At 30.4% G+C, this 11,642-nt stretch overlaps 1 protein-coding gene across 2 annotated transcripts; it reads left to right on the top strand.

Annotated features, from left to right (window-relative positions):
- The first annotated feature begins 1,515 nt into the window (after nt 1-1,515).
- On the top strand, nt 1,516-10,849 carry LOC128190171 (prostaglandin E2 receptor EP4 subtype-like). 2 transcript variants are annotated; one of them, XM_052862102.1, is made up of 2 exons: nt 1,516-2,277; nt 9,979-10,849. In XM_052862102.1, the coding sequence occupies exons 1-2, from the start codon at nt 1,528-1,530 to the stop codon at nt 10,219-10,221; spliced, it is 993 nt and encodes a 330-aa protein (XP_052718062.1). In that variant the 5' UTR covers nt 1,516-1,527; the 3' UTR covers nt 10,222-10,849. The 2 variants fall into 2 exon arrangements, 1 of the variants encoding a protein (XP_052718062.1); XR_008244331.1 differs by lacking the exon at nt 1,516-2,277 and adding an exon at nt 5,820-5,928.
- Nucleotides 10,850-11,642: the final 793 nt, after the last annotated feature.

The following is an 11,642-nucleotide window of genomic DNA, read 5'->3' as shown; positions in this document are numbered from 1 at the left end:
TTGTTCAAAAAGGATATATGCCTCTATTTATTTTATGCAAATATATTACGGATGGAATGTCGTGATAAAGATAATAAAGAAAAAAGGTGAGAAAAACTGTTAACCTTTAATTTTTGAATCGGAATCGAGAGGTGTTTTTAAAACACATCTGCAGCGGACTGCGAACGATAGCATTGTCTAGTCGCCGAACAAAAACTCTTTTTTTTAAATATCTAATTAAAGTTATTTTTTTATAATAATGTAAACATTTATGTATATTTTCATTAAATATAAATGACAAAGAAAGATAAGTTTGTATTTTGGGTTAAAACAGCTCATTTCATAATAGAAAATAACGGAAAATGAATGGTTTTTTTTTTTTTTTTTAAAACCCTGCCCCCCTTCCGTGAAACAAAAATTCCTTTTGAGATGTTTTATATATTGTTATTTATCATTTTGATACCAAAGGGTTTGTTGTTTCACGGGGGGGGGGACATAAATACGTTCCAAAATTTTTTATTACAAATTTTATTTTGATATAAATCAATTAGAATTTGAATATCTGACTGAAATCCCGAAATATTTGGATGTAAAATGTAGGCGGGAAACGGGCGTTAGCGTTCGCAATTCTTTACGTAATTGCGATAAATAAAAGTGTGTCATCACGATTTTCTTGAATGTCCGTATGGTAATGAGGACGTCCACTTTTATACTGACTTCGTACATACTCAGCGCATGTTTGTCTATTGTTCTCCGTTTAGAAGTAGTGTATATTTCAAGTATCAAAGTTATGTCAAAAGGAGATTAATAGACAAGCATGCGCTCATGGTTTAAATGAGAAAAAACTGCTTCTTCTTACTTTCGCTTTCCCTGTTGTAACCAAGGGTTGATGCATTTTGAATATTATTATCCGTCACGTGATTTCTCACCTCAGGTAAAAATATATCACGTGACGTGTGAGGTAGCATGTTATGTGCTAGCAAGGACAATGTTTTCGAACACATTAAGTTGTCAAGCATTGATTTAAAGTCTTCTGTACTTACATGGACGTGGTCTAATTGTTGAAACCATAGTAAATAGTATACATGTACTATATAGAATAGGGTTATGGTGAAAGAGTGATCACATAAATTTTTATACATGGCATTGCTATTTATGCTAGTCTAATTTTAGTGCCATTCTGAAAATGTCAGCTCCACCTCTCGTGCATATTAATATCAATCTTATGTTTGACCAAGAGCAGATAAGCAAAAATTATCTTTTTCCAATAGTTGTAAAGAGAAAAACATAGAATGAGCTTATTGTATCACAGTCTAAAATCTTAATTCATGGTGGAAATTGACTAGACTTTTTAAAAAATTTAACAGAAGTGATATTAGATATAAACGCAACAGAAGCGACCGAAAAGGGCCCAAACCCCGGCGCTATGTGCAGTCATCCTTTCCGGGTAACGTGTTTTATTGGTTTTTTTTTTTATATTTATTTTTAATATATAACTTCCCCTTTTTCAACGTTATTTCTTATTGCGTATCTTGTCGTATCTCTGCCATGGAAAGTTTCAACATTTCGGATAATTCCAACTCAACTGATAAAACAGTTGTGTCTGAAAGTATTGTCCCTCCTATCCTCCAGTATTTTTTTGGTGTGTCTGGAAACTTGATTGCTATGATTCTCCTCTGTCGGTCGTCTGGTCGACACAAATGGAAGCCGTTTTATAGACTAGTCGGATGTTTAGCTATAACCGACTTTTGTGGAATAGCTCTGGTATATCCCGCAGTAATGGTTCGATATATTTCTGGATTTACGTTTGATTTTCCCAAAGAACTATGTGAATTTGTCTCGTTTTGGTTCTCCTTCTCCTTTTTGTCTTCCGCTCTAATCGTCAGTGCTATGTCGTTTGACCGATTCCTGGCTGTGAGCTTTCCATTATTATACAGGGTGTCTAAAGTCAAAAGAACGAATTTAATTCTGATTGTCATTTGGCTATTTTCAGCTTGTATCTCATCTCTTAATTTAGTAGGTGTTGGCTCCGTGAAAAACTTTTATCCGGGCTCTTGGTGTTTTCTAGATTTTGCGAGCAAAGGAAAACTGGAACGAATAAACACGTTTATATATTCAATTACAGGATTACTTATCCTATTAACGACGATTTTTCTGAACATAGCAGTTGTCTTCTCTGTGAGGAGGAGACCAAAATTTTCAGATTCAGACAGAAAGAGACGCAGAAATGAGATTTTCATCATTGTTTTCCTCTTCTTGATAGTAACGCTATTCTCAATATGCTGGATTCCATTCATGGTAAGTTTATATGTACTACTTTTGTTAAATAAATTGAAAGTTGAGTCAAAGTTTCTGGCTCGCTTTATTAAAATAAACGGGATTTTTTCAAGTTGGGCTATAAACATGTACTCTTTAATATCAAGTTTGAAAATGTCGGTTTGTAATTTGTATTTATATTATTTTTGTGTAAAACATTTGCGTAGTTTTCCGTCGAGCGAAAAAATGACAATCCAATGTATACCAATTTATCTGACATGTCGAGGGGTATTGAAGGGTGTATTCGAGGATGTGTCAAAGTAACTTAGAGTAAGGTTTATTTAAAGGAAATATTTCCAATTAATTCCATTTTAAAGTACATTTTTTAAAACATAACCAAATCAATATATTATTGGATATTTCTTAACACACTTTTGATTTTAAACACTGTTAGTTATACCATTGTCATTGACGGTAAAATTGATTACACGCTTATAGAAAAAAATCTTATAAGAATTTAAGAAACTTTGAAATTGTTACCAACAAAATAAATCAGCTGTATCTGTGCAGGTCATCGCTAAATAATTTTTAATGTGGGTATGTTAATTTTTCTATGTGTATTTAAACACATTTTATTTTGTACAGGGTGTCCCAAAACTTATGTTACACTTTTAAAATGTTATAAAATTTTGATACCTTAAGTTACAATTATGAAATCTACAACATATAACAAAATAGTTCTAAACTTTTTGTTAAGCATACATTTTTTACAGTTTCTTTGTTAATCACCAAAAAATTCTTTGGAATAACATAATGTCATTTTACAATATATGTTCCAAATGACGTCCCTTTGCCTTCAACATCGTTTGAACACGATTTCTGAAGTTTTTTAACACAGCTTTACATGTATCAACAGAGATTGATCTTATCCCTCGCGTAATTGCTGTTTTTAGGTTCTCTGTTGTTTGTGGGGAAGGAGAGTACACTCTGTCTTTTAAATAACCCCACAAAAAGAAATCAAGGGGATTTAGATCGGGGGAGTGCGGTGGCCAAACATTTGCTGTACGATAAGAAATGTATTGATCACCAAATGTGTTGTCAAGCCACTGAAGAACACAACCTGCAGTGTGTGTCTCTTTTAAATGCTGCATCACACTTGTTTGGAATCAGTTTTAAATCAAATTTGAGTATTCTATGAACACTGGATTTACTAACATTGTCATCTAGTTCATGCAGTACACGTCTAACTGATTTTTGTGGAGTTTCAGTAATAAGTCTATCAATGGCATCAATGTTCTCTTTAGTACGGACACTTCTTGGTCTCCCAATACCAGAATTGTGCCTTGTGTCATGTATAATGTCTTTACCTTCAAACTTTCTCACAAGTCTGTAAATTAGCATTCTGTTGAGCATTTTCATTTCAGGATGTCGTTTTCTCATTGTTCTTATGACTAAAGTCACAGATTTACACTCATAGTAAAGTTTGACAATATCTGTCAGCTGTTCACATGAAGGTTCCATCTTGATAAGTGTGATGACATCATTATGACGTCATAATTATCTGATTTTTTAACAGAATTTCCCGAACTTTTCTCAAATAAAATTAAAACTTATACACTAGATGTTGATAAAAAATCATTAAAATTGCTTTTAATCTATTAAAGTTATTGATGATTAAAAGTGTAACATATGTTTTGGGACACCCTGTATTATTGATACGTTTAGGAAGATGTATTTTCAATTTAATTTAAGTGCATTTTTTGTTAATATACAAATCGTTTTTTTTAAGAAACAGTGTTATTTTTTCCTTATACGTTTAAAATATAATAAGAAAATTGATGTTACTACTTAATATTTCTTTACTTATACTGAAATGTTTTGTTACTGATTATCGTCAACGGAAATATATTGGGTTGACAATGACAGCTCGCCATTCATAACCGTAATAATAAAATTCATATTTTCTTCCTCGCAGCCAAAAACTTGAAAATATGTGATTAAATTTTTTAATATTTAAATATTTAAAAATATATAAAAATATTTAAGTCTTCCGTCTTTAACGGAAGACTTTATTGTTTTTGTATTGTTTCTTAATTTTTTTCCATAAAATTCTGTCCAGGCAATTTTTAACATTATGTCACCGATTTCTTTTAAGATGATCATGAATGGTTTCAATTTCATATGTTTTTAAGAAAAATTGAAGGCGCGTCATTTCCGGTTCCGATTTATCGATGATTTTCTTAATTTTTTTGAGCCAATTTGTGCATAGAAGATCTCAGATACTATCCATGATATATATGTATAACTTTTCATGGTAAATCAACAATGTATTGAAGTGAAATAATTTGTATTTTTGTCAACCAAATTTTTCCATAAATATAATATATAAGCATTTCCAAGAGAAACACTTTTATTAATTTTGCCCAACTTTGAGCTTTGTTTGCTACAAGTAATTTACCCAATACAAGTAACTAAATCCAAAATCTTCCAATGAGTCCTACAGGAACTCGCTGGATCCAGAAAGCTGACGACAAACTTAAGTCATCGGAAATTGTTGGACGCATTTTGATCAGTATCTTCATAGAGATACTTTGTTTGAAAATTGTTATTGTTCTTGAAATATTTGGATAAGAACGCTTCATGGGCGGACCCTTCATCTCCTTTTAGGGACAGTTTAACCTTATTTTAATGGTGCCATATTGTTAACAACATTATTTAAAGCATTATCAATGTTCAAAATATTTTTCCTGTTTGGAATACATGTTTAAAAGAACAAGGATTTGGTATTTTGGCCCCTTAAAATCCCATATAACGAAAAAATATTATATATACTACTATATTAAAATAATAGACTCGAATTTTTGGGCTTTAATATCGATAAATCGGAAGAGTACTGTCTTTTGTTTTATATATTCTAAACATCATTGGTACTTGAAGATTAATTACCAATTTGTTTTTATTTTTTCTCAATCAAGCTTTGCTAATTAATAATCAACGAAAATTCCTCAAAAAATCCCGAAAATCATCTGAATTTTTTGGATTTTACAATCTTGAGCATTCGCATTACATTCACGCTAAATCACGGGAGGTTCTTTAATTTATGTTCCCACAATATCACATTGTGATAAACTCTATACAAAAACGTGTAAATTGGAAATTTGCTACATGTTTATATTCTGTACATGTAGAATAACGGAATAGAATAGAACTCTAACACAGTGCATTTACTATGGTGTATACTCAAGAACAATAACAATTTTCTTAACACTTGTTGAATAAAATGTGTCTAAAATTGTAAGAGCTTTCAATTTAAGCTGCAAGGTCCGACTTTTTTGGCTATTACATGTACATTATTATTTCAAACAATTTTCCTACAAAGCAATTATCATAGAAAGTTATAGACTTTCTACTATTTACACCAAAAGAATCGGTCTCAAATCAAAGTTAGTAATATCCAAATTAAATGATAATAAAATAAAAAATATTTTCTGTATGGACATACGAAAAAAAACAAATTAATGCATCATGGGAATGTTTAGAAAAGTTGATAGCCAAAAATCTAGAAAATATAAATCGTTGTATTCACCAAAATTTTCAGATTCAGACAGAAAGAGACGCAGAAATGAGATTTTCATCATTGTTTTCCTCTTCTTGATAGTAACGCTATTCTCAATATGCTGGATTCCATTAATGGTAAGTTTATATGTACTACTTTTGTTAAATAAATTGAAAGTTGAGTCAATGTTTCTGGCTCGCTTTATTAAAATAAACGGGATTTTTTCAAGTTGGGCTATAAACATGTACTCTTTAATATCAAGTTTGAAAATGTCGGTTTGTAATTTGTATTTATATTATTTTTGTGTAAAACATTTGCGTAGTTTTCCGTCGAGCGAAAAAATGACAATCCAATGTATACCAATTTATCTGACATGTCGAGGGGTATTCAAGGGTGTATTCGAGGATGTGTCAAAGTAACTTAGAGTAAGGTTTATTTAAAGGAAATATTTCCAATTAATTCCATTTTAAAGTACATTTTTTAAAACATAACCAAATCAATATATTATTGGATATTTCTTAACACACTTTTGATTTTAAACACTGTTAGTTATACCATTGTCATTGACGGTAAAATTGATTACACGCTTATAGAAAAAAATCTTATAAGAATTTAAGAAACTTTGAAATTGTTACCAACAAAATAAATCAGCTGTATCTGTGCAGGTCATCGCTAAATGATTTTTAATGTGGGTATGTTAATTTTTCTATGTGTATTTAAACACATTTTATTTTGTACAGGGTGTCCCAAAACTTATGTTACACTTTTAAAATGTTATAAAATTTTGATACCTTAAGTTACAATTATGAAATCTACAACATATAACAAAATAGTTCTAAACTTTTTGTTAAGCATACATTTTTTACAGTTTCTTTGTTAATCACCAAAAAATTCTTTGGAATAACATAATGTCATTTTACAATATATGTTCCAAATGACGTCCCTTTGCCTTCAACATCGTTTGAACACGATTTCTGAAGTTTTTTAACACAGCTTTACATGTATCAACAGAGATTGATCTTATCCCTCGTGTAATTGCTGTTGTTAGGTTCTCTGTTGTTTGTGGGGAAGGAGAGTACACTCTGTCTTTTAAATAACCCCACAAAAAGAAATCAAGGGGGTTTAGATCGGGGGAGTGCGGTGGCCAAACATTTGCTGTACGATAAGAAATGTATTGATCACCAAATGTGTTGTCAAGCCACTGAAGAACACAACCTGCAGTGTGTGTCTCTTTTAAATGCTGCATCACACTTGTTTGGAATCAGTTTTAAATCAAATTTGAGTATTCTATGAACACTGGATTTACTAACATTGTCATCTAGTTCATGCAGTACACGTCTAACTGATTTTTGTGGAGTTTCAGTAATAAGTCTATCAATGGCATCAATGTTCTCTTTAGTACGGACACTTCTTGGTCTCCCAATACCAGAATTGTGCCTTGTGTCATGTATAATGTCTTTACCTTCAAACTTTCTCACAAGTCTGTAAATTAGCATTCTGTTGAGCATTTTCATTTCAGGATGTCGTTTTCTCATTGTTCTTATGACTAAAGTCACAGATTTACACTCATAGTAAAGTTTGACAATATCTGTCAGCTGTTCACATGAAGGTTCCATCTTGATAAGTGTGATGACATCATTATGACGTCATAATTATCTGATTTTTTAACAGAATTTCCCGAACTTTTCTCAAATAAAATTAAAACTTATACACTAGATGTTGATAAAAAATCATTAAAATTGCTTTTAATCTATTAAAGTTATTGATGATTAAAAGTGTAACATATGTTTTGGGACACCCTGTATTATTGATACGTTTAGGAAGATGTATTTTCAATTTAATTTAAGTGCATTTTTTGTTAATATACAAATCGTTTTTTTTAAGAAACAGTGTTATTTTTTCCTTATACGTTTAAAATATAATAAGAAAATTGATGTTACTACTTAATATTTCTTTACTTATACTGAAATGTTTTGTTACTGATTATCGTCAACGGAAATATATTGGGTTGACAATGACAGCTCGCCATTCATAACCGTAATAATAAAATTCATATTTTCTTCCTCGCAGCCAAAAACTTGAAAATATGTGATTAAATTTTTTAATATTTAAATATTTAAAAATATATAAAAATATTTAAGTCTTCCGTCTTTAACGGAAGACTTTATTGTTTTTGTATTGTTTCTTAATTTTTTTCCATAAAATTCTGTCCAGGCAATTTTTAACATTATGTCACCGATTTCTTTTAAGATGATCATGAATGGTTTCAATTTCATATGTTTTTAAGAAAAATTGAAGGCGCGTCATTTCCGGTTCCGATTTATCGATGATTTTCTTAATTTTTTTGAGCCAATTTGTGCATAGAAGATCTCAGATACTATCCATGATATATATGTATAACTTTTCATGGTAAATCAACAATGTATTGAAGTGAAATAATTTGTATTTTTGTCAACCAAATTTTTCCATAAATATAATACATAAGCATTTCCAAGAGAAACACTTTTATTAATTTTGCCCAACTTTGAGCTTTGTTTGCTACAAGTAATTTACCCAATACAAGTAACTAAATCCAAAATCTTCCAATGAGTCCTACAGGAACTCGCTGGATCCAGAAAGCTGACGACAAACTTAAGTCATCGGAAATTGTTGGACGCATTTTGATCAGTATCTTCATAGAGATACTTTGTTTGAAAATTGTTATTGTTCTTGAAATATTTGGATAAGAACGCTTCATGGGCGGACCCTTCATCTCCTTTTAGGGACAGTTTAACCTTATTTTAATGGTGCCATATTGTTAACAACATTATTTAAAGCATTATCAATGTTCAAAATATTTTTCCTGTTTGGAATACATGTTTAAAAGAACAAGGATTTGGTATTTTGGCCCCTTAAAATCCAATATAACGAAAAAATATTATATATACTACTATATTAAAATAATAGACTCGAATTTTTGGGCTTTAATATCGATAAATCGGAAGAGTACTGTCTTTTGTTTTATATATTCTAAACATCATTGGTACTTGAAGATTAATTACCAATTTGTTTTTATTTTTTCTCAATCAAGCTTTGCTAATTAATAATCAACGAAAATTCCTCAAAAAATCCCGAAAATCATCTGAATTTTTTGGATTTTACAATCTTGAGCATTCGCATTACATTCACGCTAAATCACGGGAGGTTCTTTAATTTATGTTCCCACAATATCACATTGTGATAAACTCTATACAAAAACGTGTAAATTGGAAATTTGCTACATGTTTATATTCTGTACATGTAGAATAACGGAATAGAATAGAACTCTAACACAGTGCATTTACTATGGTGTATACTCAAGAACAATAACAATTTTCTTAACACTTGTTGAATAAAATGTGTCTAAAATTGTAAGAGCTTTCAATTTAAGCTGCAAGGTCCGACTTTTTTGGCTGTTACATGTACATTATTATTTCAAACAATTTTCCTACAAAGCAATTATCATAGAAAGTTATAGACTTTCTACTATTTACACCAAAAGAATCGGTCTCAAATCAAAGTTAGTAATATCCAAATTAAATGATAATAAAATAAAAAATATTTTCTGTATGGACATACGAAAAAAAACAAATTAATGCATCATGGGAATGTTTAGAAAAGTTGATAGCCAAAAATCTAGAAAATATAAATCGTTGTATTCACCTCCACGTGACTTCGAAGGTCAATATAACGTTTGATTTTCTCTACATGATACAAAAAATAGATAGGGATTGGAATTTCCAAAATGCTGCCATTGGTCATCTTTATTCATGTCATCTAATGAAATATCGCGTTTCTCAATTTGTTCGACTACGGCTTTAAATTAAAAGATAAATGTGTCGCTGAATCATATAATAAAAAATATATTGCTGTTTTGAAGGTCAATATGATGATTGTTCTTAAATGTAGAAATATAGATATTAACACCAACGAAGCATTCAACAACGATAGAGCACAAAATTACAATATTGGAGCTTCACATCAACTCCTGCTCGAGGTTGCACTCTAAACCCTTTAAAACCAACAATATACATCTTGCCCAGGCTGTCCTATTATCTATAGTTTCTAAGTAAAAAAACTTTCAATATTTAATATCAGCGTAATAATATAGCATGTTCATGTAGATGCATGCAAAGAATCATGCCATGAAGTTTTTGGGGTTTTTTAAGGTGCGTATGCTGATTAACGCTAGCTCAAGTGACCCCAAAAATGGACCGGAAGAACTCTTAGCAGTGCGCATGACCATAAGCAACGCCATTGTAGACCCTTGGATCTATATCATCTTGAGAAAAGAAAATTTGAAGAAGATTTTAGCATTGGTTCAAAGATTTCGCAAAAAGGAGAATCTACCAACTGTATTTTTTACAAGTGAATCAAACTTTACTAGAACGGATAATGTTTCAAATCTATGAACAACTTTGACTTATTTCATATTTGCTTTATTATGGTTTATTGTTAATTATTAATATTTTCGTTTGTGATAATGTGATTTGTAAAAACAAATCATTTGAGATTTATTTTTATATAGTCGCAGTGAAACATTTCTGTAACTAATAACTGTGTCCTGCATAGTTAACAATCTTTGACATCCATACATTTTTATATACATGTATGCATAATTATTTTCATCATTTGTAAGTAAACATGTAATATACATTACACAACAGGAAAGAGTAACGTTTGGAGTGCGAACATTTATAGCGTTAGTTATAAACAAGCGCTACAAAATACCAAACCTTATGATCAGTTTTAACAAAAATGGTATCATGGTGATAACAACAACTCAAATAGAGGTACCACTTACAGGTACAGAATTTAGAAAACAAAGTTTGTAACATTGTTGTGAATTAAGAGCAAATAACCACCATCTCCAAATATATAGGTGGAGGTCGATGAAATACTGTACAACGACATCGTTGTTGTTTAATTTGTGTAACATTATATTGATCTATTTTGGGATGTATTCCATTGCTTGTTAGAACAGGTTGGGACCAATCGCCCCAATGGGATATAATAGTCCAAATGGGATATGGATTTTAAGTGCAAAAAATAAAAAATTTTGATTTTGAAATTTTTTTTATATAAATCCGCATTAGAATAGATGGAATGCAACAACTTTTGATAAACAACTTTTTCTGGAACCGTACTGTTACGGAGATTGATCCCTCAGTATATCCAAAACTTCTTGGGGATCAATCTTGCAAACTATAGACATATAGAAAAACTTCTTAACCAAAAGTTGTTGCATTTGATACATATCAATGCGGATTTATATCAAAAATTTCAAAATCAATTTCTTTTCTATTTCTATAATATACCAAACGGGTTAATTATATCCCATTTGGGCGATTGGTCCCAATCTGTAGAATGTTAATTATTATCTTCAATTCAGAAAGATATTTAGAAAGGAAATATCATTTTTAACAATTTTAAACCATATAATTTTTAAGTTTTATAAAAATTGTATATGCATGAAGGCTTTAAATGCCCTAACCCCCACCCCCTTAAAATGAACATCATATTTTTATTGTTCTTATATGTTTTCTTCGTACATATGTACTTGTGAAGTTTTTATATGATTATAATTTTCATCCAAATTTTGAACTATGACATCAGTGAGTCACTGCCATTTTTGTTGTGTTTTTTTTTTTTTTTTTGCATAAAAATGCTTATTTTAAGGAAGTTTTTCTTTCAGAAAACATAGAGCGCATAGTTGTACAGACAACGCATATTCATCCACGACGTATTGCTGACAGTAATATTTTTATATGCTTTTTTGTTTTAAATAAAAGAAGAAAAAATATTTTTATTATGCTCTGACACTTGTAGGGGT

This window comes from Crassostrea angulata, chromosome 6, assembly GCF_025612915.1.
Source record: "Crassostrea angulata isolate pt1a10 chromosome 6, ASM2561291v2, whole genome shotgun sequence".
In the NCBI taxonomy this organism is placed as follows: Eukaryota; Metazoa; Mollusca; class Bivalvia; order Ostreida; family Ostreidae; genus Magallana; species Magallana angulata.
This window is presented reverse-complemented; position numbering and strand designations above follow the sequence as displayed.